General features: G+C 48.6%; 1 protein-coding gene across 2 annotated transcripts in view; it reads right to left on the bottom strand.

Annotated features, from left to right (window-relative positions):
* Positions 1-24,139, bottom strand: part of IL16 (interleukin 16) — a 60,543-nt gene extending 36,404 nt beyond the window's left edge. For both annotated transcript variants that reach the window (XM_045561418.1, XM_045561419.1), the window contains exons 1-2: positions 23,849-24,139; positions 1,535-1,643 (exon numbers count right to left, since the gene is read on the bottom strand). In XM_045561418.1, coding sequence (XP_045417374.1) covers positions 1,535-1,643; positions 23,849-24,139 — 400 coding nt within the window. The remainder of the gene's footprint in view (positions 1-1,534; positions 1,644-23,848) is intronic.
* Positions 24,140-26,969: the final 2,830 nt, after the last annotated feature.

The following is a 26,969-nucleotide window of genomic DNA, read 5'->3' as shown; positions in this document are numbered from 1 at the left end:
TCTGCCGTCACCATTTTGAAATGAGGTCTCACATTTTCACGTTACACTGAGCCCTGCAGATCGTACAGCTGGTCTTGGGTGTGAGGCCAGGCAGGAAAACATAGGGAATGGGCGGAGGAAGAAGGAATACAGAAAAACATATGTAGCAATGTTTAAAAAAAATATATAATTCAGGGGTGGGGTAGCTCACGCCTGTAATCCCCATACTTTGGGAGGCCAAGGTGGGAGGACTGCTTGAGCCTAGGAGTTCAAGATTGGACTGGGCAACATAGCAAGATTCCCTCTCTACAAAAAATTTAAAAATTAGCCAGGTGCAGTGGTGCCTGTAGTCACAGCTATTGGGGAGGCTGAGGTGGGAGGATCCCTTGAGCCCAGGAGTTGAGGCTGCAGTGAGCTGTGATTACACTACTGTACTCCAGCCTGGGCAACAGACAGAGACCCTGTCTTAAAAAAAAAATCATAATTCAATGTGGGTTATGATTGAAAAAGCAGGTATCCATATACATTGTTGAAGGAATATTCACTACTGAAATCGGGCGGTACGGATCAAAAGCCTTAAACCATACCGACCTTTTAACCCAAAATGCCATTTCTAGGAAATTATGCTAAAAGAAAAAAAAGCAAAAATTTATAATAAAAAGAGCCCTTCAAAAATAGAAAATTATTAATTTAAGGAAGGTGGATCCTACAGCAGAATAATACGGGGCGTAGGGACTTTAAGAGACTTGCCCGGGGTCACGCAGATCGTTAGTTCCGGGAAGCAGGGTCCAGGCCAAGTCCCTGTGCATGCGACCTCCTAGCCCTGCGCTGGTCCACGGCCTGCCACGCTCCCGTGAGACCACCACAGACTCAACCAAACCCCTCGCACAAGCTCAGCACCTCGGTCGGGTTAGTGGAAAACTGAGAACGGTTTAGGGAGTCGGTTAACTTGATTATTTACATTCACACAATGAAATTCCATGTATCCACTCAAAACAGTGTTCACAAAATTTTCCAATGACATGAGGTAAAGTTTTATATATAATAAATCTCTATATGAATAAATATATATACATAGGGTGTGTGTGAGTTTTCCATTGGCACACGTAGGCATAGAAGGGAAATCACTGACAACGTGAACATAGACTGTCCCTAACATTACCATTTGGTGTGATTTTAATTCCTTCACGCCTTTCTGCATTCTCCGCATTTTCCTGACTTTGTATTAGCCATATGCTATTTGCAACAACCAAGCACCATGAGATCCTTTGACCTCAGCCCCAGTTGTGTTAACAGACAGGTGAGGGAGGCCGGGGGAGAGAGAGGGCTGCCCAGGACCAAGGGGCATGTCAGGTGGGCGGGAAGACAGCCCCTGTGTCTCAGCCCACGGGGCGCTGGCAGCCCACCCAGGAGAGGGGCCGACTGGGCCGCGCAGACGGGTGACGGCCAGTGGGGACGCGGCGCATGGCGGCCGGGGGAGCCACCCTCTCGCCCACACTCCCAACACTCGGGAGCACCTCGCCCTGTTCCTGAAACACCCGGGGGTGACACTCACTGGTGGAGTTGCTGCGTGTCCTCTGGTGGCAGGCCTTAGGAAACAGGAAGGTGCTACTTGGCGCTTCCAGTTTTCCAGACTTTTCTCGGGAGGAAGTTGTGGAAGATTCCTGCAAAACAATTTCCACCTCTTACTAGCAAGTTAGTTCGAACAGAAAAACACACTCGGCAAAACGGGATTTTGAAGCCAACCGTGGCAGCACTGGCTGGACCTGCCCTGTCCCCCACTGAGCGACAGGCACCCCCAGGGCAAGGGTGGGGAATTGCGGCCGTCCCTGCAGGCACAGACGTGCATCCACTTCATAAAAACGCTGAATGAACACACATGACACAGAAATTGAGTGGACCTGTCAGGTCTGTGTCAGGGAAGACAGCCGCGAACAGGGCAGACCAGAACACTGGCTTGGAGACATGGCGTCGAGCGAAGGAAGAGGGACAACACGCACGCGCAGAAATAACGGGGAATGACACAGGTGCCGTGAGGAAGGAAGCAGGGAGTGACACGAATGGGCCTGGGAGGTTTTAGAGAGAAGGATCAAGTAAGTGACATCGCTCTGGCACAGCCGGCGCACAGTAGGCACTTCCGAACGTCTGCTGGATGGATACTATATACGTGAATTTCTTAATATCGAACCATTCATGCATTCTTGAGAGTTTTATGGTTTTATTAATTGTATCGCTGATTTCTTTTTTTTATTATTTGTTTTTTGAGACAGGGCCTCCCTCTGCCGCAGGGGCTGGGGTGCAGTGGTGGGATCATGGCTCACTGCAGCCTCGAACCCCCAAGCTGAAGCCATCCTCCTGCCTCAGCCTCCTAAGTAGCTAGGACTACAGGCACCCAACACTGCACCTGGCTGACTTTTTACTTTTTTATTTTTTGTAGAGACAGGGGTCTCTGTTGCTCAGGCTGGTCTGGACTCCTGGCCTCAGGGGATGCTCCCACCCTGGCCTCCCGAAGTGCTGAGATTACAGGTGTGAGCCACCGTGTCCAGCCTATATTGCTGACTTCTATATGCAAAGATTTAATTTAGGGCCTTTAAAACGCATATCCCTAAGTTAAATCTGCTGATGGTTCTCTGATTCTTTTTCTGCCTTCCCACCTTGCCATAGTGATTGATTTTCTTTGCTGCTTATTTATACTAATGATTTAGAAATGTCTTTTATAATATTCAGTCTATAAGCAGTATATTAAACATACTTGAGCCCATTTCCCTATCTGAGTCAATTGTGAAACAGAAAATATGACTCTTCCTCACGTAAGCTCAGAATTTGAGACTTTTATTTTCCTTCCATTCCTCACCCGGGATTTTAGGGATAGAAGGCCCAGGAATGGAGGTTGAGAGGAGGAGGAGGGTACTAATTTTTACTTTTCTTTCTGGTGTCCTTTTATATTATTATTCTGTTTCATAATTTATTAACCACAATGATCTCGACTGCATTCTTGAGTTATATTGACTGTATTACTACTATAATCATGAAGAGTTTGGGGTGCGTGTTCTTTCTGGAAAGCTCTCTGAACATCTGCATGTCTGAGAATGTCTTTCTGTGGTTGTTGCATTTGAGTGATTGGCTGAGAGCAGCATCTTTGGATACTGGTTACTCCACCTGGAAAAGAGCAGGGGTCCCCACCTTTCTGGCACCAGGGACCAGTTTCATGGAAGACAAGTTTCCCACGGATGGGGGGGGCGGTTGGAGGAGGCAGAGGTCAGGCAGTGACGCGAGTCCCAGTTCCTAACAGGCCTTGGGCTGGTACCGGGCCACTGCCTGGGGTTTGGGGACCGTACCCTAGATGGCTTCGTGCTTTCTGGGGCCTAGTGTTCCAGGGCAGAATTGCTGGGGCACCCGGCACTCTTGCAACCGACATGACTGCCGTGGTTAGAAGCCAGGCTGGGCAAACCTGGGTAATTCCCCGGCCAAGCGTGGTGCATTTGCCAGAGGAGGGAGGATCTGCCTTTGCCTCTCACCAGTGCCCAGGAACCCACCCTCAGCTCCAGCTCCTGCCACTGTGAGCTGGGGGGTTCTGGGGGGCTCTGCTGGCATCTGCCCCCTCATCCCCCTGGCGTTTCTCTCCCGTGTGGTGAATGGCAGGCTAATGAGCCCCTCCCTCAGTCCGACCTCACCTGCACTGCGTCATGCAGAAAGTTCTCCTGGGTTCCAGAATGTGTTGGCCCCTTCCCATGGGTTCCTGCTCTGACCTGCATTTCTCCCTATTTGTATGTTCCCTTTGGATTTTGACAGACGTTTCTAACAAGTGGAGGAGTTAATCAAGCCTACTCTGTAGCCACCTGGAGCCGGAAGTCCACTCATAGTCTTTTTTCAAAAACCTGCATCCAGTTCTGAAACAAAGGGATCCTGCAAAAAACCACATATCAATCATATCTCTTTTATTTCTTGCAAAAGTCAATGTTAAAATCAGAGAACGCTGAAATCCAGGACTCCTGGGCGCTCATGTTCACGGTGGGCAGCAGATGCCGCTACGCCAACCCGAGCGACATGATCTGACCAGAGGGAGAGCAGCGATCATGCAGAAGGTGATTTAGCTCAGCTGAATGCCTGAGCCTCTGTGTTTCCAGAACTTAGCATAATGACTAGTTCTTTGAACTCACTGCTTCATACAATACAATATTCAAAAGCTAGTCCTTAATTACAATAGCCTCGAGGTCACATCCTGATTCTAATTTCAAGACTTCCCTCTGGCGCTGTTTCCACTGCTCCACGCACGCCAGGGAGACTGTGCGCGCAAACAACAGAATGTGGTCTCAGCAACGTTTTTGGGTCCACTGAACATAGAGGAGCCTAGAAACACGGCCAGTAGGTCTGCTTGTCCAAGGGCAAGCCTCATTTGCAAAGTGCCTTGAAACGGATGTCTTTCCCGAAATAACTAGTAAGGGAAAACAAGTAAGTTAACGAAGTGCACACAGCACATGGAATTCTAAGCACCTTTAAACATGTTTATAAAGAGTGTTTGTGGCATCGGCATGCCCGTGTTAACATGGTAAGTTAAAAAAGATACCATGTTATGGATAGAGTCTAACTGCAATCATGTAGAACACACATAGAAAAAAGGCTGAAAATAAACACACCAAAACAGTAACACCCACTGGACAGACGTTTGTCAGTCGCTTGCCCTGTCCTAGGCACGTGCCAAGTACCGAGGACGGCAGCGGACGGGGACACCAGGTCCTGCCCCCACGGGTTAGCAAGAGTGTGTTTCGAGATGGGACCACGGATACTTTTTCACACTTTTCTGTATTTGCCGTATTTTCCACAATGAACATTATTACATGTACAATCAGACGGAAAACACATGATTAAATTTACATCTGTTTCAATTATCACATCACTAGACGTAAAGTATGTTTATTGTTAAATTTCCTTCTTTTCATGCTCTTTATAAAGTCCTGAGCCCAAAACATGATTTAGCAACTGCTTGGCCCGTGAAGCCGGCTGACGGCAGGAGAATCTTAGGCAGTGGGACCTCTTGTTCCCCTAGATTAGCAGGGAAAATGTAATGCCACGTTGAAGGGAGGGCTTTCTCTGGGGGGTTCGAGCTGGCCGTAGAAGGCCTTATCTAGAAGTTGAACCAACCGGACCCACTGCTTGGCCCCTCGGGTGTCCACACTGTAGCACTCAGCCTGCTGGCGTGGAGCCCAGGGACAGCCATCCCAGCGTCCCCACGCAGGGCAGCGGAGCCTCTTGTGCACACACGAGGCTGTGCGAATGAATCCTTCCTGGTCCTTCACGGGTCTGTGTCTTCCAGGCAAAACTGTCTCCGACACAGGTGACAGGTGGCCGTTCCCTTCCCCCCACCAGGCAGCCAGTCTCCAAACTGGCCGCAGTGAGTTGTGTCTAAGCAGGCTACTGTCAAGCTCCGGAGGAATTGTGTAAAATCGCTTCACCTGACCATGGCCAGGGTTGAACTGCTCGCTGGACGGCTGCTCCAGGAGAAAATGGAAATGCACTATCGAGACCCCACATGAGTTAAGCAGCAATTTCCCATCGAACATGTATGAAACCACACGGCTCCCGGAAGTTCCACAGAGACAATGCACACGTGTTCAGACCTTCCGTGTTCATCCATGCTCAGGGTCCACTTCAAGGTATTGCTCATTCTGTTTAATCCTTAAAAGCCCCAAGCTAAACGGTCTTCACCAGCCATGAGCAGTGGGACAGGGCAGGCAAGGAGTCACGAGACCAGCAGCGTGAAATCTCTCATGACTCCGAACTTGTCCCTTAATTTTGGGGGCTCAGTTTCCTCTTTTGCAAGCTGAGAGGGTGAACTCAACAGCGTCTACAGCCACATTCAGCCCTTTACTTTTGAATGTAACTGAGGGTTGTTTGAAGGGCTGCAGGGCTATCACCCTCTCTGAAATGATCACATGTCCCTTGGCTCCCGGGGAGCCTGGTCCCTCTCTGGCCTGCTGTGTCCTGGGTGGAGTGGCTTCTCATCAAAGGAGTCTCTGTAGGGGCCCCGCAAACGTTTGTGCAGTCTGACTCCCTCCCTACACAGAGAACAGAACTCCTCTGTTCTTGCTCCCAAGGTGGGGCTGCTCTCGACGCCGCCGATCTGTCACTGAGGTCAGGGACTGGCAAAGTCACGTCTAAACACATTTGCCCGTTCTCCTCCGAGACCGCGGCCGGGCAGCAGTGCTGTGGGTGGGGTGCCCGCCATTACCTGGGCGGCCGTCTCTACGTCTCCGAGTCCCCGGGGTGACTGAGCGAGGAAAGGAGGCAACGTCCAGACAGCTCTTTAAAGTGTTTTTTCCAAAGTTAGGGTCAGTCATGCAGCTGCCAGGGCTGAACAGCCCACTCCAAGAAACGGGAAAACCCCAAGATGGATTGCAACTGGGGAGCCAACCCACCGTGCAGATGCAGAGTTTGGGGCACCGTCCCACAGCAGGACGAGTCTGGTGCCCGAGCTGCCCCCCGGGGCTCGAGAGGCTGCACTGCGCCCTCAGGAGCGTTCGCTCTGCTGCAGCCCCGGCTGCCACCGCCGGCGAGACTGACAGAAACTTCGGAGTTTGCTGACCACTCTCCTCTGCTGTATAAACCTTTTCGTTTTCTCTTTGAACTGAGAGGCCATAGCGGCTCCAGTCTAAGAGAACCACAAAGTATAATTCGATGGTCCTCCTGATTGAGGCTTATTTCCTGTGGTAGAGTGGGTCACGCAGCTCCAGGCTTTGATCTTTAAGTCATGAGGATAAACAAGGAGGCCTGGCAGATTGGTTCTGGGGCGGCTACGTGGTCATGTGGGACGATGAGGCCACACACCTCCCGGCATGGGGGGGAAGGCTGGAACCCGGAGAGCTGGGAGGGCTCCGGCCCTCTCACTCCTCATCCCCTGCACGCTCACAGTCACCAAGCCCTACAACTGCGCCTTCTCCAACTCCCCCAACACATCCAGTCCCACTGCCTGTGCCACAGTTCCTGGTGTGTGTTTCAGACTGCACGATTGCAATGCCCGGGGCTGCGGGCTCCAGTCCTGGGCCGTGGCCTGTTGGGAACCAGGCTGTGCATCACCGCCTGAGCTCCTCCTCCCTCCCCGCCCCACATCTGTGGAACAATTGTCTTCCGTGAGACTTAGGGACTCGCCAGAGGTGAGCGGTGGGTGGTGGGTGAGCGAGCAAAGCTTCGTCTGTATTTACAGCCGTTCCCCATCACTCACATCACCGCCTGAGCTCCACGGCACCCACCCCCCTGTTTTTTCCAATTCATGGAAAAGTTGTCTTCCATGAAACTAGTCCCTGGTGCCAAAAAGGTTGAGGACCACTGTCCCAGGGAGTCTAGGAAAACTATTGTAAAACAGAATAATTCCAACAAATGGTGCTGCAACAAACCAGATATCCACATGCGACAGAGCAGAGGTGGACCCCTTGCCCACGCCCTACACAGAAAGTAACTCAAATGGCTCTAGATCTACATGTAAGAGCTAAACTACAAAACCCTTAGAGAAAATACAGGGGTAAATCATTACGACCTTGGGTTAGGGAAAGCCTTCTAGATAAGATATCAAAGCACAAATGACAAAAGAAAACATAGATAAATGAGTTTCATGGAAATGTAAAACTTTTGTGCTTCAAAGGACGCCATCAAGAAAGTGAAAAAAAAATTTCAGGATCTGTAAAAATGTGGTAAAAAAAAAAAAAAGAAAAGAAAACCAAACTACAGAATTAGAGAAAATATTTACAAATCATATGCTGAACAAAGGGCTTGTATATCTAGAATATAAAAAGAACTGTTATTACTCAATGGTAAAAAGACAACCCAAAATTTTAAAATAGACAAAGAATCTGCATAGATATTTTACCAAAGAAGATACTCAGGAAGCCTAGAACACATAACAAGGTACCCAACAGCATTAGCCGTTCCGGAAATGCGGATGGAAACCGCTGGGAGCTACCACTTCACAGGACCAGGACGGCTACGATCATGCCCACTTAGCACCCAGGAGGGCGTGAGAAATGGGACCCTCCTGCACTGACGTGGAAATGTGAGACCACGCGGGGACTCTGGAGAACAGCTTGGTAGTCTTTCAAAAAGTCAGATACACAGTTACCGTATGATCCAGCAATTCCACTTTTTAAGCATATACCCAAGAGAAAGGAAAACACACAACTACACAAAAACCTGTATGAAAAAGTTCAAAGCAACATTGTTCATAATATCCAAACAACAGAAGCAATCCAGGCACTCTTAACTGACGCATGGACGAATAAACGTTGTGTATCCATACAGTGGGATACTATTTGTCAATCAAAAGGAATGAAGTACGGATACATGCTACAGCACTGAACAAAAGAAGCCAGTCACAAAAGACTACATATTGTATGATTCTATTATATTAAATGTCCAGAATAAGCAAATCTATAGAGATGGAAAGTGGACAGTGGATGACTAAGTGTGGGGCAGCAGTGAGGGGCACGGGGAGTGACAGTTAATGGCCATAAGGTTTCTTTTTGGGGTGACAAAATGTCTTAAAATTAGACAGCGGCATGGTTGTCCAACTGCGTGCGTGTGCTAATATTATACTGCAGTGGCTGAATTGTATGGTACACAAGTTGTGTCTTAATAAAACCACTAAAAATGGAATATCCATTCATCCATTCCTAATTTCTCTGCCTCCAATCTTTTCTCCCTTAAATTCCTCTGCACTTGGCTGCCAGCATGATTTTATAAAAATGCAAATGCAACCCATGAGACTTCCTGATTAAATCGCTAATGAATCTGTCTCTGACGGACTGGAGACCAAATCCAAACCCCCCCGGCAGGCCATTCAGTGCCCTTCCGCCACCTCCCGGACTGACCCAAACCTCCGTCACACCCAGTCTGGCGCAGCTCCTGCCAGGCAACCCTGGTGTGTTCAGCCCTGTCTACGCAGTTACGCATCCCAGCCTCCCCTCATCCTTCCAGAGTCGATTCCGGTACCCCAACCTTTGCAGTGATGTCCCCAGACAAAATCGCTGTCCCCCTCTGCCAGCCAGGCCCGAGGCAGGCTTCCGGTCTCGGTGGCATCTGCAGCTGTGTTGTTCTAATTCCCGCCAGAACCGGCCTCCTGTGCTTCTCTTCTTGACCCTTTACATGTTTGTTTGTCCAAACACATTATAGAATTATGTCGTTTAGTTAAAAAATTATTCCTGTTAATACTCTGGGGGAGCTCCCCTAAATTTAAAAACTATTCTGGGGAATATTAAAACAACTGGCTCTTTTTCTCCAAAAACAGCATCTATATTTCTATTTGTTTAATAGAAATGGCCCTCAGTGGAGCTTCCGGTCGTATGAGGCCCAGTGGGATTTTGAAAGCCGTGAGTGAAATCGCGTGTGCAGTGACCAGCGTGAACCCTGGGGATCCCACCCATCCACACGCCGTGCCACGCTGCCTCCCAGACAGTCCTCACTTCTGTCACTTCCCTTCGTATCCTAGAAACTCATTATAGATGATACTTGGACAAAATACACAAAGACGCTTGTACAAAGATGTTCAGCATCATGTTGTTTGAAACAGAAAACACAGAGGGGGGGCGTCCAACGATGAGGAGTGACTGAAGGTGTATGACAGGAGACTTCTGTGTCTGGTAGTTACTTTGATCCTTGTGTTAAAACCAAGTAGCCCGGGTGCCGTGGAGCTCTCCTGTCATCCCAGCACTTTGGGAGGCCAAAGTGGGAGGATCGCTTAAGGCCAGGAATTTGAGACCAACCTGGGCAACATAGTGAGACCCTCATCTCTACAAAAAATTTTTAAAAATTAGTTGGGCGTGGTGGAGTGTACCTGTAGTCCCAGCTACTTGGGAGGCAGAGGCAGGAGGATCTCTTGAGCCCAGGAGTTTGAGGCTATAATGAGCAGTGAGCTATGATCACACCACTGTACTCCAGCCTGGGCAATAGAGCACGATCCTGTCTCAACAACAAAAGAAGAAAAACAAGTAAAAGTGTTGGATATGATGCAGATGCATCCATGAAATAGCAAATGAGTAAGGAATACCCAGAGGCCAAATAGCGCATAAAAGCTGTACCACAACTTTCCTGAGAAATAAGCAGGCCCCGGAAGCCGGCCGTTGCTCTGAGATAATTTGATAAACTGGCGGAATTTGAACTTCGTCTTTCATAGCCTTATGGGATGTAGGAAGCAGACTAGAAATTCCAGTTCCTTCCTGACCTGAGGAGTTTAATAAGACACTTCTCTTGCATGAAGAGGGAGCCTCAAAAGATTATAAGTTCATTTTAAGTGTGAACTGGAAATAAATCCATCCCACTCCTCAGGAAATGCAGGAAAACTATCAGTCTGGAAAAGGCCCCTCGGATAGAAAAGGGAAACCCCCCCTGAGAAATAATAATCACCAGCTGGTCCTCACAAGAGTTGGCAGCCCTAATCCACACCACATGGATGTCTGCAAAACCTTCCAGACCAGAATTCAGTTTAAAATGATTTTAGGGTGGTGGTGCCCGACCACCTGGCGGAAACCAATGTGAACCTTCTCTGGAAAAACCAGCTTTGACTCAGGTCACAAAGATCCCACAAAGTTCTAAGACATATAAACTCTTCGGACAAAAAGTCAAAACAAAACATAAAACACACACTGAAACAAGGCACCATGAGAGAACCACAAGGAGCAATGCACACCAAAATCAGACCCGCAAAGACGTCCAGTTGTGGAGTGAGCAGGCACAGGACACAAAATAAATATATTATGTAGCTTTAAAAAAGAAAACAGAAGTAGGCCAGGCGCAGTGGCTCATACCTGTAATCCTAGCACTGTGGGAGGCTGAGGAGGGAGGATCGCTTCAGCTCAAGAGTTCGAGACCAGCCTGAGCAAGAGCAAAACCCGGTCTCCACTAAAAAAATAAAAATAAAAATAAAAAATTTGAAAAAAGAAGTGATTGAAAAATTTAGGGAGAGAGAAAATACAAAAGTTTCCCAGCAGACTTGAAAAAGAACCAAGAAATTTAAAAAACAAAAGTAAATAGAGGGATGAAGAGTGTTTTAGACATCACTGAAGAGAGAATGAGAGAATTGGAATATATATCTGAAAAAAATACTCAGATGGCAACATAAAGAGAAGAAAATATGAAAGACAGGTTAAGAAATATCGTACAGTGGCTCACACCTGTAATCCCAGCACTTTGGGAGGCTGAGGTGGAAGGATCACTTGAGGCCAGAGTTTGAGACCAGCCTGGGCAACAGCAAGACCTAGTCTCTACAAAAAATTTTAAAATTGCCGGGTACAGTGGTGTGTGCCTGTAGCCCTAGCTGCTCAGGAGGCTGAGGCAGGGGGTAGCTTCTGCCTGGGTGTTAGAGGTTGCAGTGAGCTGTGATCATGCCGCTGTATTAAGCACGAGCAACAGAGCGAGAGCCTGTCTCACCAAAAAAAAAAAAAGTAAGAAACATGTAAGATAAAGTGACAAAGCCTAGCATCTAATCAAAGTTCCAGAAAGAGGGAACAGAAATAATGAGGAAGAAACACACTTCATGGGATAGCGTCTGAGAATTTTTTAGTCCTTATGAAAGACATCAATTCATAAAACCCAACGAATCCCAAATAAGATAAATTAAAAAAACTGCATACCTCAGCAGTTCTTAGTGAAACTGCAGAACATCAAACATACAGCAGATCTTAAGAACAGGAGCCAGAAAAAAAAGATAGACTATTTTCAAAAGCACAACAATTAAAGGTGACTTCTCAACAGCAACTGTATCAGTCAAACAACAGTGTAATAATTAATTCAATGTAACCATCAACACAGAATTGTGTATCAGTTAACTATCTCTAAAGAATGGCTACAGTAAAAGCCTTTTCATTCAGGGAGGAAAAATCCCCGAGGGAGTTTGCCACCAACATTCAGTCACTAAAAGAAATTTCAAGAGTGTTTTTAGGAAGAAGACACATGACCCCAGTTGAAGGCCTGTGAGGCAACGGATAGTGATCAAAGAGTTAATATTTACATTTAGATAAATCTAAGCAATAAGTGACTATCTGAAATAATAATAATAATACTTTGTGGTTTTTAAATAAAAATAAATCTAATTTACCTGCTAACAACAGGATATGAGCCAGAAAAGGGTACTATTGGAGTGAAAATATTCAATACTTTTGCTATTGCTCAGGAGAGTAAAAGTATGAAATAATAAATTTCACACTTTGAAAACCTGAATGTGTCTGTCAAACTTTCTGAGGTAGCCATAAAATAAGAGAAATGGAGTTATAAACAGAATCGATAGAGGAGGAGAAAGGGAATAAGAAGATATAATCAATAAAAAGACAGAAAGAGAAAAAATAAAAGTAGAATAAATATTAAAAATAAAATAATTTTACACATGTGGGTGTAGGTGAGTAATTTAAAAGAATCTAAATGATCCACCTAAGAGGCAAAGATTATCGGGATGGATTTACTATGTAAGTCTAACCATAAACCATGTAAGAAGTATACATCTAAAATTTAAGAATACAAAAAGTTCAAAAAGTAAAAATCATATACACACACATACATGCATACGTATATATATGTAGCTAAAAACAAAAGAATAAAAACTAGATAGAAGATGGGTAGATGATAGATATAAATACATCAGACAAATGTTGATTAAAATAAAGCTGGTGCCACTTTATAGACAAAGTATATTTAAACAAAAAGAATTAATAGAGATACAGTCACTATACAATTATAACTGCTTTAAATCATAAAGAAGATATAAAGTTTCTAAATTTATTTGCGGCATATAACATAGCCTCATAATGCTGACATAAGTAAAAGAAAAATTTAGCATGAGTTTTTTTTCTTTTTTAAGAGATGGGGTCTTGCTCTGTCCCCGAGGCTGGAGTGCAGTGGTGCAGTCATAGCTCACTGTAAACTTGAACTCCTGAGCTCAAGTGATCCTCCCGCCTCAGCCTCTCAAATAGCTAGGACTGTAAACATGTACCACCGCGCCTGCTAATTTTTTAATATTTTGTAGAGTAGGAGTCTCACTATGTTGCCCAGGCTGGACTTGAACTCCTGGCCTCAAGGAATCCTCCTGCCTCAGCCTCCCAAGGTGTGGAGATTGCAGCTATAAGCTACTGCACCCAGCTAGCATGAGCTTTTTAACTGACTCCTTAAGAAACTGATAGATTGAGAAGACAAAAATCAGAAAGGGTAATGGGAGAACACAATGTCTCTTCAAACATAAACAAAACCTTACGGAAATAACCGTATACTTACTGGGTCATCAAAGAATTCTCAACAATTTCACAGAACTGGAATGACACACTGCATGCTTTCTGACAACAACACAATTAATTATAAGGCACTTAAAATATTAAGTGTGGAAACTAAGTATGCCAATATAGTTCACACCATGAAGGAGACCACAGGGCGGGGGAAGAAACAGGATTTCAAGGACCTCCATCCTCCCTCACAAACAGAGACAGGGAATCTGCCCACACACATGGCTCACCACGGCTACAGCCTACAGACAACTAGCAGCTGAGAAAACCACCGCACGAAGGATATCTGTAAACAAGGCATCCGACCGGAACCTAGATTGCCGACAAAGCACCCAGAAGCAAAGCCAAAGGTTCTTAACCAACATATGCTACAGACACTCCTTCGGAAGTGGTGGGGGGAGCCCCCATCTAAACAAAAGAAAATCAAAAATAAGTAGTGACAGCTGCCCGAGATAAGAAGGACTCAGCAAAAGAACTCTGGAAATAGGAAAAATCAGAGTGAAATGACACCCTCAAAAGGACCACCAGCTCTCTAGCAATGGATGCCAACCAAAATGAAAATACTGAAATGACACATCAAGAATTCCAAATATGGATGGTAAGTAAGCTCAATGAAATATAAGAGAAAATGGAAAACCAACTCAAAGAAACCAGAAAAACAATTCGGGGAATGAATGAAAAATTCACTTAAGAGATCTACATATTTTTAAAAAAACACAAATAGAACTTCTGGAAATGAAAATTTCATTTAAGGAAATACAAACCACAGTGGAAAGTTTTAAGAATAGACTAGACCAGGTGGGAGAAATAAGCTCAGAGCTTGAAGATAACTCTTTTGAATTCTACCAGTCGGTCGGTCAAAACTAAAGAACAGAGAATGAAGATGTATGAACAAAGCCTACAAGAAATATGTGATTATGTAAAATGGTGAAATACAGGAATCATAGGCATCCCTGAGGGTGAAGAAGAAAATGCACAAGGGTTGGAAACCTATTTGAGGGTATAATTGAGGAAAACTGCCTGATCTTGCTATAGATTCAGACATCCAGGTATAAGCTCAATGAACTACTACAAAACGATATCACATGAATGAATTTCTGCAACATAATACTGAGTAACAGAAACAAGTTTACTGAAGAGGAATTGCTGTGCCTTTGCATTTGTATCATGTTCAAAAATAAGCAGAACTGAGACTTCCAATTCCAGGACAAGATGGCATAGACTCACTTTCCTCCTCTCTGCTAACTACAACTAAACACCCTGACAATGATTCACCAGAAGGCTGCTTTCAGCCACGTCCTTCTACATGGAAGAGAAAAAAACAACAACAAAAAGGCTTCTGAAAGAATTGTCTAGGGACCTCAGGATTTGAGGAACAACATGGGGAGCTCCCTGGGTTTTCTTTCTAGCACACACCCAAGACTAGGGGCTGGGGAGCCCTGCAACCCAGGATTGCCGGCAGGCAAAGACAATGGAAAACAAGCCCCAGCCTCTGTACCCAACCTGGGAACCAGCGTGTGGCCTCACACGCCTGCCCTGGCGGCAGCCCCAGACTGACCCAGCCCTCGCTCGACCACCAGGGCTCCCGCAGGTGGCCGGTCCGCCTGCAGAGGTGGCATCGGCCGAGTGCTTCATTTCCCTGCCCTCCACTTGGTGGCAAAAGAGACCCAGGCCCTGCAGCTTCTGCCACTGCCCACCCTGGGCAGCAGATGCCCACCCAGGGTACCAGGCAGCCCGGGAAGGTCTTTCCGCTGCAGGAGCCTTACCTGCGGGGACGGAGCGAGAACGTGGGTAGAAAGTGAAGCAGACCGGAACAGTGTCACAAGGACTCCGGAAACCAAAATGTCATTATGAAAAATGTCCGTAAGATGGGCCAGAGCCACATGCTAAAGCTACACAGAGGCTGCCTCCTCAAACAGAAGATTTCAATCAGGTTAAGAATCTCCTCACATAATAATCAAACTGTCCAAGATACAATTGAAAATCACTTTCAACGTCAAGAACTTGGAATCTACAATTCAAATGATAAAAGACAAGCAACTGTTGCCAATATTGAGACAAATCAGATGCTGGAATTATTTGGCAAGTATTTTAGAGCAGCCCTCATAAAACTGCTGCAACAATGATTTACAAATTCTCTTGACGCAAATGAAAAATTAGAAAACATTAACAAAGAAATAGAAGTTATAGACCTGAATACAATAAACCCAAAGAAATCAACACCCAGATAAATCATAATTAAACTTCTGAAAGCTAATAACAAAGAAAAAACTCCTTAAAACAACACCCTTGCCAAAGACACATGATCTACAAAAAAACACTAATCCAAATAACAGCAGATTTCACATCTAAAAACACAAATATCAGAAGGAAGAGCACATTTTTCAAGTGCAGAAAAATTCATGTCACCCATAAATCCTGTATCTGTTGAAATTGCCCTTGAGGAATAAAGAGAAAATGAAGATATTTTCAGATGAATAAAAACTTAGAAAATGTATTGCTAGCAGATCTACCCTTAAAGAATGGTTAACAGAAACTCTCCCAATAGAATATGATAAAATGTCTGGCATCTTTGGAAAGGAAAGAACAGTAGAATGGGTAAAAATAAAAGTAAGCATAATAGTATAATATTTTCCCTTGTGAGTTTCTTTAATTATATTCTATGGTTGCATCAAAAGTGATAACAGCACCTGATGTGCTGCTCAGTGGATACAGAGTAAATAATTTAAGATGACATTATTTAAGAAATGAGGAGGGTAAAGGGACCTAAATATAAATGACATTTCTACGCTTTACTCAAGTAAAATGTCAGTACCAATAGGCTGTGTGAGAAGTTGTGTATACTTATAGTACTATATACAACAACCACTATGAAAACTATAAAAAGTGATATGCTCAAAAGCATTATAAATAAATCAAAGCAGAACTCTAAAAAATGTTCAGGTACAGGAGAACAAGAGAAAAGAAATGGAGGAATATCAAATAGAGGGAACAAAAAGAAAACAAATAATAAAAGGACAGACTTAAGCCCTAACATATTAATTATTATTTTAAATGTAAATGGTCTAAATATACCAATTAAAATACACAGATTGGCAGAGCAGATAAAAATTTAAAATGATCCAACTATATGCTGTCACAAGAAACTCACATGAAACAATGACGTAAGTAGATTGAAAGTGAACAGATTAAAAAAAGCTATTATTTTAATAATAATAAATAATAAACTATGATACATCCATGTGATGGACTGTCACTCAGCCTTAAACACTTTTGCAGACATCCTTCTAAACTGGTGGTAGAAGCACTAATTAATACAGCAAATTCTTTCTACCTGCAGCTAGTTCCCATTCTGGGGCAGAAATGTGTCATTTTCTGATTGTCGTTTCAAGTCGGGAAGGTGGAAACCAAGGGTGCAGGGCAAGGGGAGCACCAGGAACAGCTCTGTGGCAGATGCTCCACGGAAGCTGAGCCCAGGAGGATGGCTGACGTTGGGGCTCACGAAGATGGGAGTGAGGAAGGTCTGCAGGCGAGGGCAGCAAGCAGGGAAAGGTCTGGAGGCAGCAGCAGTGGGCTGTGTGGGAAGAACCGGGAGAACCCGTGCAAGTGGGTTGCAAGGTGCAGTGAAGGGCCGCGTTGGGAAACAGACTAGAGAGGGAGAGGGTTTACTCGTTCTTCCCAATCCCCCTTGTTCTCCTCCTTCCCACGAAACTCCTCTTCACTAACCAAATGATGTCCGGCCAGAACCAGTGAGATTCAGAAGACCAACTTGTTTCCCAGCTTCCAGGAAAATCGCTCCGACCGTCCCCGGCAACGGAAACAGCAATGAGAAAGCGTCAAGGACACAGTCAGCAAATGAACGGTGATCACACCTGCGGGCCGCCCCTCCCCGCTTCCGGCACACGGGCCACCCTGCCTCCCTCCACACCCTCCCACGCACTCGGGGGTGCAGCTGGCTCCGTGGGGGTCCTGGCGCCCGGCCCTTCCCGCCCAGTGACAGCTCTCAGCGTCCCGAGCTGCTCCTCTGTGGCAGGAAGAGGCAGGTGGCCAGGGGACCGGGTTCCCGCTCGCCAGGGAAGCCCGGGCCTCCAGGCCACAGGCCGCGCGGCTCAGAGGCAGCCCAGCACGGAACGTGTCTGCTCCGGGGGGCCACAACCACCTCCCTGCCCCACAGCGCAGGCCGGAGAGTCACACGGTGGATCGGACCTCATCACGGCCCAGTCACGCACATGATGGTGACTCTGCCTAACAAATAGTTTGAATTTTTAAAGAAAAGCAGGATTTTCCACGCATGGAAGCCATTCTCATGTGGGTGGAAGCCATCCTATATCCTTTTAGGAGGGCAGCTCGGAGGGGGGATCTCCCACACGCTGGGTCTCATCTGCCGCTGTCCTTTTCCCGGATGCTGTACCCCGCGACCCCAGGTCCCAGCCGGTGGGAGTGCCCAAAGCAACGACCAGTGGAAAGCCACGCGCTGGCTCAGAATGCAGGCACAAGCCTGAGCCTTGTCAGTAGACTTTCTGCCTTAAGGGTGGTCTCATTACACCCACTTATGCAACCACTGTTTCCACAAATATTTATAGCGCCGCTACTGTGTGCCAGTTCCCAGTCTCACCCCATCTGTGTCCCACAGTGACATAACAAGAGGACCAGCTCCAGGGTGAGTAAACATAGGGCTTCAGGTCTGTGTGGTGACCTGCTAATTTTCAGCTGGACAGAAACAGAGACAAATGTCGGTGGGCGCATCAGATTCCACCAGGAGAGCTTGCGCCCCCAACTCCCTCCCTCCCCGGGTCTACACCAGCAGGAACGATCACATCGCCGGTGTGCACAGCTCGAGGCTGAAGGGGGGTCAGGGTGACCGTTTGCTAGGCATAGGGGACAGTGACTAGGGGATTGCAGGTGTCCACATGTGTGCATGCGGCCCTCTGTGGTGAGGGGCGGGGCAGTGCTGGCTTGGTGAGGGAAAGGGGCCGTGGCCGGGCTGGCGCCCAGGAGCTGCACAGTGACTCTCCCTGCACCACCGTCCAGCGTGGGGCTCTGCGAGTCCAAGAACTCAGTTGAACTTGGCCGTCCAAGTTCTTAGGAAGGTGTATATGTCAAGGTACAAGGGTAGAACATGTATTTTTAACATATTTCTGCTTCGATTTCTAACTTTTTAGATATTTGACCTGTGGATCTCACTTGGACTTTAGCCCCGGGTCCCCCACGTGAGGGGCAGGCCTGCGGCAGGCAGAAGGGACAGGGACGTGATCTCAGCCAGAAACGCCAAGGCAGGCAGGAGGGAAGAACAGCAGAAAGGCTAAGCGTGCGAATTACCATAGTGATATGTCCTGGAGTTTTCAATATATGCAGAATTAAAATGCATGACAAGAATATAAAAAAAATGGGAAGGTGTAAGTGACATTGTGTGTTCTAAGGTCTTAGCCTTGTCTGGGAACTGGTCAAAACCACTGATTTTTATGAGACTAATATTAAGAACGTATATTGGACATTTTAATGACTAAAGTAATAGTGAAAAATTATAACTAACAAGCTAATCAAAGATGAAATGGAGTAGGAAAAAATCTGTTAATGCAGATCCTTGACTCACGAAAGAGACGGCACCGCTGTGCAGTGCGGCCAGGACGGGCTTTTCAAGCCCTGGCGCTGAGTCGACTGGTCGACTGGACATGCATATAGGAGAAAAGTTAGCCCCCGACTCACAACATACACAAAAATTGATTTCATACGAATTAAAAATCCTAATGGGAAAGATAACAAGTATGATGGTTGTAGTTTTTTGTAGATACTATTTTTTTTTAGAGAAAACCTAGAAGAAACATGAAAAAATATCTTTATGACCTTGGGATAGACAATGATTTCCTTAAAAAGGATCCACTGTAAATCTGGGGCCAGGCTTGACTTGGGGGGTGAAGGAGTGTCCCCTTCTCACTCCTGCCACCTGTGCCGTCTCCCCGGCCTCCACTGTCCCCTCTGCATTCTGGCCTCCCACCCCTCGCCCCACAGCCCTCCTGACACTCCAGGGGGAAGCACTACCTCGTCCTGCGTCCCTGTGTACTGACCTTCTGGAGGGGTGGGCAGGAGGGACTGCACCATGACCCAAGCTCAGTCGCTGTTTCTGAGTTGCCTAGATTCTGTAGCAATTTGGCCGGAAGCCTCTAGGGAGTTCCGCAGTAAAGGGCATAAATCCCATTATCACTGCATGTTCCAAGGAAACGAAAGGTAAACTAGAAATCTCTTTATGATACTAACTCCCCTCCCACCCACCCTCTGCAGAGACCTTTCCTTAAAGAAGGTGAACAAGCAAAGCCATTCAGGTTGGGGGAGGGCATAAGGGACAAGATCGATTATGCATACACCTGTCCTCTAGACCGCAAGTTCCCTGGGGCTATGGTGTCAAATTTGTTTGTCCCCAGATGATGGCTCCTAACAGGTGCTTGCTGATGTTTGAAGAAACAGAAGGAATGAGGAAGAAAGAGAGGAAAGGGGGAAGAGGCAGTTTGGGTGAGCCTCAGTTCCATCCGACTGGGCTTCCTTCCCGTTGGCCTCAACATCCTACTTACAGGGCATTTAAAAATACTCCTCCCAACGGAAAAAGACAGCGAGGCTGGAGTAGCCCGAGAATCCCTGTTTCCTCCTTTCAAAGTTATAGGTCTGACAAATCGAATCTGTCTTTGCTTCTTAGTTTAGGAAGCCTGGCTTTTAACAGTCTTCCATTTAGATCCACCGTCATCCACCCCCAGGGTCCAGGAGCCCCGGAACAAGAGCCCTGTCTCTGAGATGCACCGTGCACATTCCGGTTCTGCGCCTCGTGCCGGCTCTGCACACCCTGGGGCAGAAATGTACTCAGTCCTGGCTGTGCCAAATACAACCTATCTATAATAATTAGGCTTTTTTTTTTAAGCTGGCTGTTTATATAACTTCCTCTTCTTTAATTTTCATATTGGGCGTTTCTAGAGGAGAGGCTGATGTCACAGGGCCTCATTCCAGATGTTGTTTTGAAATCGGCGTAACCATGGCACTGCTGGAGCCTGAGAACGCTGTCTGGGCCAACTGAGTCACGCCTGGGTGCAGGGCCGCTCTGGCATGAGGAGGCCGGGGAGGGGGGGGGGACGGGGGGGGAGGCAGCCCAGGGCAGGGACCAGAGTGTCCCTGCGGGAATGGAGAAGTGGGTGTGTGTGTTTTTGAGGACTCGGAGGCGCCTCGGCAAGGGCTGTGGGGACCAGCTGTCACTTCTGACCCTTCTGACGGGACAGCTCAGACAACCGAAACCCTCACTTGCTAGAACCCATTCACGGATCTTTAAGGGGCACCTGTGCTCCTTGAAAAGGAACAAAAAGATCTCGGGTTCTGAGCTAGAAAATACCCCCGTCTGCCGTCCCAGTTCACCTTTCCTCAAACCCAACTCACTGCGCTTGCCGCCCCTCCCTCCACCCCACGCTCTCCCCAGCACCGCGCCCTGGCACCTGCCGCCACCCTTCCCACCTCTGCCCACCGCCAGCTTCTTTCCCGGAACATCCGCTTCCAACAGCCACCTCCCACCCCCTTGGCACACCGCGATGACCCTGACAAACGCGTGCCCCACCCTGAGTGCATCAGAAATAAGAATGATCCGGTTTGTCCTGGTCTCCATCATGAGCTTCCGAGCATCATCCAAGCTCCAACTCCTGACACCATCTGGCACACTGCGGGGACGCCGTGGGTGTTGCTGTTGTCACTAACTACTTAAAGACCCGGAATCGGTGTCCCTACACTCAAGTAGAAATCACGATGATAATATCATCAGGCAATTGCCACGTACATTGCTCTGATTTTCGTGGATTTTCTCATAGAAACGCCTTTATCCTCGTGAAACCCGTAAGAGGCACACACATGATGAACGTTCTCCATTTCACAGGCGAGAAAACAGAGGCCCAGGGAGGTAAAGTGAATTGTCCACCGTCACACAGCTCGTAGATGACAAAGTCAGAACCTCCCGCAGTCAGACAAATGAGCCCACACCCCAACTACTGCACCCCCAGAAATAATAGTGCTGCTATTATTATTTTACTAGTATATGATATCAAATTATATATTATTATAATACCTTCCTCATAGGGTTTTGGGGGCAAACAGATAAGAACAGTGAAAACATTTTTTAAGCCGACGTAGGGTTGCACATGTAAATCGCAAAGAGATGAGAAAGTGAAGTATGTCCCTACCCCTCCCAGACCCTCCCCACGCCCACCCCTGCCCCTTGATCCAGCCTCCCCGGGTACTCGGCACGGACGGACATGCTCCAGACACGCTGTGCCCGCTGGCCCCAGTGAGCACCCGGCTTCCTCCCCTCCATCTCGTTGCTTGTGCACCCCCCTCCGCCCAGAACTGTCTCCCACCGGCCTCTGCTTAGTACAATCCTGTGCCCTAAGGGGACGACTCACCTTTTTCCTGATCATTCCTCCATCCCCTACCTCTTCCTGTATCAGGATATGGCGGTACCTTCTTTCCCCCCAAGCCTGGCAGGTGAAGTCGGCCCCTCTCGCTCTCTTACACTCTGCGTCCCTTCATCAGCAAACCTGCCGGCTCTGCCTAGAAAATGGTGCCCTGCCCCGGCCACGCTCAGCCCTCTGCCACTGCCACCCCAGTCCAAGCTGCGTCACGTCTGGCCAGGCTATTGCCATATTCCCCCCACTGGTCCCCACAGTCGTTCTCCGCTCGGCGGTCAGAGTGCTCCTTCTAGAACGCAGGCCGATCACATCACTCTCCTGCTCACAATCCTCCATGGCTTCCCATCCTTCTTAGAATGAAATTCCAAGACCTTGCCTAGGTCCTTGCTCTGGCCCCTGGCTACCGCCTTGGCTTTGTCTCCCGCCGCCCTCCCCGTCCTCACTTCCCTGGCGCGCTGGTCTCCTCGCTGCCCCCCAAGCACACTCTTTCTTTCACGTCTTTGCATGTGCTGTTCCCTCTGCCTGGAACGCCGTGCCCCCGATGGTCACGTGACTCATTCCCCCACTTCATTCTGGCCCTGCTCAAACGTCAGGTCTTTAGAGAAGGCTTCATGATCACCTTGGCAAAAAGGGCGGTAGCCCCATCCCTCTCCGTCCCCTCGTCCTGCCTAATGTTCCTCATAGCCCTTTGGTGTTCACACCTGTATCCCCCAACCAGAACACCGGGTGCGTGAGGGCAGGGGCAGAGCCGGTCTGCTCACTCCCCATGCCTGGCACAGACGGTGCTTCATGGGCAGAAGGAAGGAAGGAGGGAAGGAAGGAAGGAAAGAATGATGCCACCTCAGATAGGGGTTCCCTTCTTCCTTTGAGCCTCTTACAGCCCCCTACACCCCTCTTGGAGTATATTTTTTACTCTAAGGAAGTTCTTTGAGGGCAGGGACTGGATCCCCACCGTGCCTGGCACATAATTGGTGCTCAATAAATGCCTGTGCAGTTAAATAGATGCACGTGAATAATACATTCTAGGAGAAGATTATCCGCTGGAGCCCTGAAATAATTTTTGAATTTCATTTATCTGAGCCGTAATCCAGATCAGTTCATACTGTCATTAATAGATCTGACTCTCGGTTGGGGGGCTGCATATTTCCCACATTACTCCTGGCCCACTGGGAGCCTGGCCAGCCTGCCCCACGCCCATGGGGCCGCTGGCTTCTCCTTCCACCCTCGCAGGTGAGCTCAGAACGTATCAATACAAGTCACGTCACGGTGACAGAGTCGCCTGGACTGGGTGGGCCCTCAGGAACGCTGTTTGTGCCAGGGGATTACTGGGGCTCCCAACAGGGGCCCTGCCCCCCTAACACGTTACACCAGGTCACATGATGCTGTCTATTGTGTGAGCCTCAAGTAGCGATTTTCCTGCTGAAAGAGGCGCGTTGTGCGGAGGTGCGAGACCCCTTTCAAAGGTACTGAAGCGGCCTCCCTGCGTGCGGCTCCCCGCTCGGCAGTGGGCCGTCACCGAGTGAGCAGGGCTGACCCCAAGGTTCGGCGCCACTGGACTCTAGACAGGGGACGGCGTGAGAGCTAAACCCTTTCATCAGCCCTTTCATGACCCCTGCAACATCCGCTCACTGTGAAGACAAAAGAACGAAATACGCTGTAACAGAGAAGAGAACATTCCGAATTTCTGCAGGTCCGCAAACACTACTCAGTCGCCCTCCCCCATGTGTGGCTCCACCTGCCGCCTTCAGCACCACACCTGTGACGGGCCTGGCAGGGGACGCCGGGGACAGGTTCGCGGTGGGCGCTCGGGGCACCAACCCCGCACGCTGCGCTCCCGGCCCTGCAAGTCTGCGCGACGCGTGACTCGACCTGCCGGGGCCTCGCCCCACGGCGCCTGGCTAGAGACGAGAACTCCCCCGTGTGCTGACTGCTGCTTCTGGCATTTTCCATCGGGGATCTAGGTTCAGTTTACCTTAGACCGACACAGTATCTCCCTGCGTCTCCCAAGCTCTAGTGTCAGCCGAGCCTGCTTCGCCACCGCGCTCACGGTCACGGTCCCCGGGGGCCCAGCTCCGCTGCTTCCTCGCTCTCGCTCAGAATGACAGCCCTGTGGCTCCCTGGCCTGAATAAACGGGTTCGGACGCGAGTTCACAGCACCAGCCCCGTCCCCCGCGCCCGTCCCGCGCGTACCTTCGCGAAGAGCAGCCGCCGGCCCGGCCTGCCCCGGTCACTCCCCGCCGGCGCCGGCGCGAGGTCGGCGATGCCTCCGGGCGCGGCCTCGGCCGTGTCCGCCAGCTGCACGGGCGAGTGGAACATTCCCTCCGTGCCCGGGGCCAGGCAGGTCTCAAAGGGGTCAGGGCACTTCTCGTCGGGGCTGGAGCCGTCGTCACCGGTCTTGGCGTGGCAGAGGATCAGGGACCGGGAGATGGACCGGAACTTCGCGGACCTTCTGCTCTTGCCAGAGCGGCTGCGCGGCTCCATCCGCAGCGGGGAAGCGAAGCTGCCCTTCCTCCTGTCCGGGTCCCGGGCCCGGGGCTGGCGGGCGGCGACGGGAGCGGGCTTGGCTGCCACCTCATGAGCCCCTGGAGGAAAGAGGAAACGGGAGAAGCCAAGTGACTCGCTGTGGACGGACGGTGGACGTGAGCCCCAGACCTGGCCTCGGTGCCCGGCGCCCGGGAAGCAGGACGGATGGACAGACCGTCCTTCGGGGTCACGGCCCCTCCAGTTTGGGGACCAGGTGGGGCTCCGTGACCCGAGCGGGCGACACGCAGCCCGTCCCCAGGCGCATGCAGGCCCAGTCCCAGAGCTTCTCTCGTCCACTCTCATTCTGCAGACAGGGACCCCCAAGTGCAGACGGGACAGGTAAACCCAAGTGCTGGCGGAAGAGCCAGTGATCAGGCGCAGGAGGGAGGTTAAGGGTCAGAGAGACCAGTGCTCTGTGCGGTCTTTAAAATTGGAGGCCATTCTTCAAACCGAAGTCTGCCGGGAACTCCAGCCCGTAGAGCAGACCAAAGGGGAAAAGGAAGACTAAGCTCTGCCTGCCTGTCCCCTGCAACTCCGGCAGCACCTCCAGAGAAATGCCAGCACCGTGTCACTCAGGCCGAGGACCCCTGACGTCTGTGTCTCCGTTCGTAGGTGAAGAGCCCAGGACTAGGAAGGTTGGGGGTCTTGCTAACACCAACCTGCCAGAGTTGATGTGGACACAGAAGGTGAACTTGGCAAGTGCCCACCAAAGGGCTGAGCTTGTAGCAGGCTCTTGGCAAACGTGTGCCCTTCCCGCAGCCCGAGGTCACCCCTGGCCAGAATCATAGCCCATCCTAGGGGCTCCTGCCCTGCAGCCTGTCCTCCCTGGATCAAACTCTCACAGCCTGGGGGCCAAACGCTGGCCCTCGATCAGGCCACCAGCATCACCGTCAGCCCAGCTCGGCTGCACCAGGAAGCGCCTCCCACGATTCAGTTTCCATGAGGCAGGTGGCGAAGGGGCCCTGGCGCTGCATCCAAAGAAGCTCTGACTCAGGCCCAAGCCACAGAACGAGGCCTGTTGCCAGAACAACAAATTCTGGGACGCTCTTGGCCCGTTGGTACTGCTGTTCGTGCACATCCAACATTGAGTAAGGAAAAGCAGAGATCTTCCAAAATTTTATTACATTGAAACTCTTCCACATATCCTTCCAAAAAAGAATGTCTGCTTAAAAGAACATTATTTTTTAAAACTCAACTTGCACAGATTTATCATTTTCTGTATTAGCCCTTTAATTTTATCAATTTATTCACCATCTACAGCAACAAACAGCAATGAACTAAAATGCATGAACTTCTGAAAGCCTACTACATATATACATAAAATCAGGCTCTATGCTTGATGCTTAGTATAAATTAACGCATTATTCATCCATTTCCTCAGGCATCCTCGTGCAGCATCCCAAAGTTCTATACTCTCTGTCCTTCCACCTCAAATGATAGTAAAACCCCAACCACAGATGCCTCAAACCCTCTGCAGAGTTCCACACTTGAATGCAGGTCTCTGAGCCCTGAAGGAGACACCCTCACTCCTGAACAGATTGGTGCCATGAAACATTTGTGGCCACCAACTGGGTCTCCAGCTCTAGCCAAGATAGAGATACTGTTACATAACTAGCTTGATCACACATTCTTAACAATGTCTATTTCGAAATTTAACTGTGGTGTACCAGGCATTTTTCTAATTGCTTTACCATTTGGTTCTCCTAAACTCTAGTGTCGGCTCCAAAATAATAGCCTTGTTTTACAGAAGAGATGTGTGAGGCACAGAGAGGTTGGGTGACTTTCTCAAGATCACACAGCTAGGATTCAGTGAAAGCAATCAAACCATGCAGTCTGACTCTAGAGCCTGCACCCTTTAGCCTGGCTCTACACTGCCAGTGATTATTGCCTCTCACCTTGAACTCAGCTCTTTTTCCAAATGCTACTAATTTTTTAAACAGCACCCAATCCATCCACACCCTGGGAAACTCTCACTAGCAAACTATCCATCCATACCCTGAATCAACAACCCCTGTATTTACTTGTTCTCTCCTGGATGACAAGGACCGAGGCCAGGAGATCTCTTCCTGTGTTCTAGATCTTTATCCTCAGCATGTAAAAACACTCAACTTTTTCTGTATTCCAAAAACCATGCGTTGACTCCGTGTCCTCCCCTTGTCACCTGCCTTTCTTTTATCCCTTTCACATCTTCGAGAGCAAATGTCCTACACTCTGCACTTCCGCTCATGCTGACCTCCTCTTTGAGCCTCAGCCGGAGTCCACCTCCTTTCCCTAAAACCATGGAAACCCTGTTTTATCAGCTCTGCCTTCTACATGCCCCAAAGCCCAGAGGGTGTGATCTGCTTGGTTAAAACCTGCTTTGTTTGGAGAGGATTTGTTAACCGGGATATCAATGCTTAAATCTACTGGCTGAAGAATACATAGAGTTCAAGCTTTTAGAGTAGGTGTTTTTTTCTCATTATTGTCTTTTCTTCAGGATGTCCCCTTTCAAATATGATCTGTGACAGCTCTCGTTCTGCCGCCATGCCCCAACATGGGAGTGTCTTTGCATCCTGACAATTGAACTTCCCAGAACTAGTGACTCTCAACACCAGCATCACGACAAATATTAAAGTATCCAAACCTCTTCCCATTTTGATCGTCACATAAGGATTTCCTATAGTTCACCTGGGATCAACTCATGGGGCAGGAAGAGTGTGTGTGTGTGTGTGTGTGTGTGTTGGTCACAGCTAACACTGGTCAATTTCGCATTTGAAAATTTGAAAGATGATCAGTATTATGTTAAAAT

The sequence above is a fragment of the Lemur catta genome, chromosome 9, assembly GCF_020740605.2.
Source record: "Lemur catta isolate mLemCat1 chromosome 9, mLemCat1.pri, whole genome shotgun sequence".
In the NCBI taxonomy this organism is placed as follows: Eukaryota; Metazoa; Chordata; class Mammalia; order Primates; family Lemuridae; genus Lemur; species Lemur catta.
This window is presented reverse-complemented; position numbering and strand designations above follow the sequence as displayed.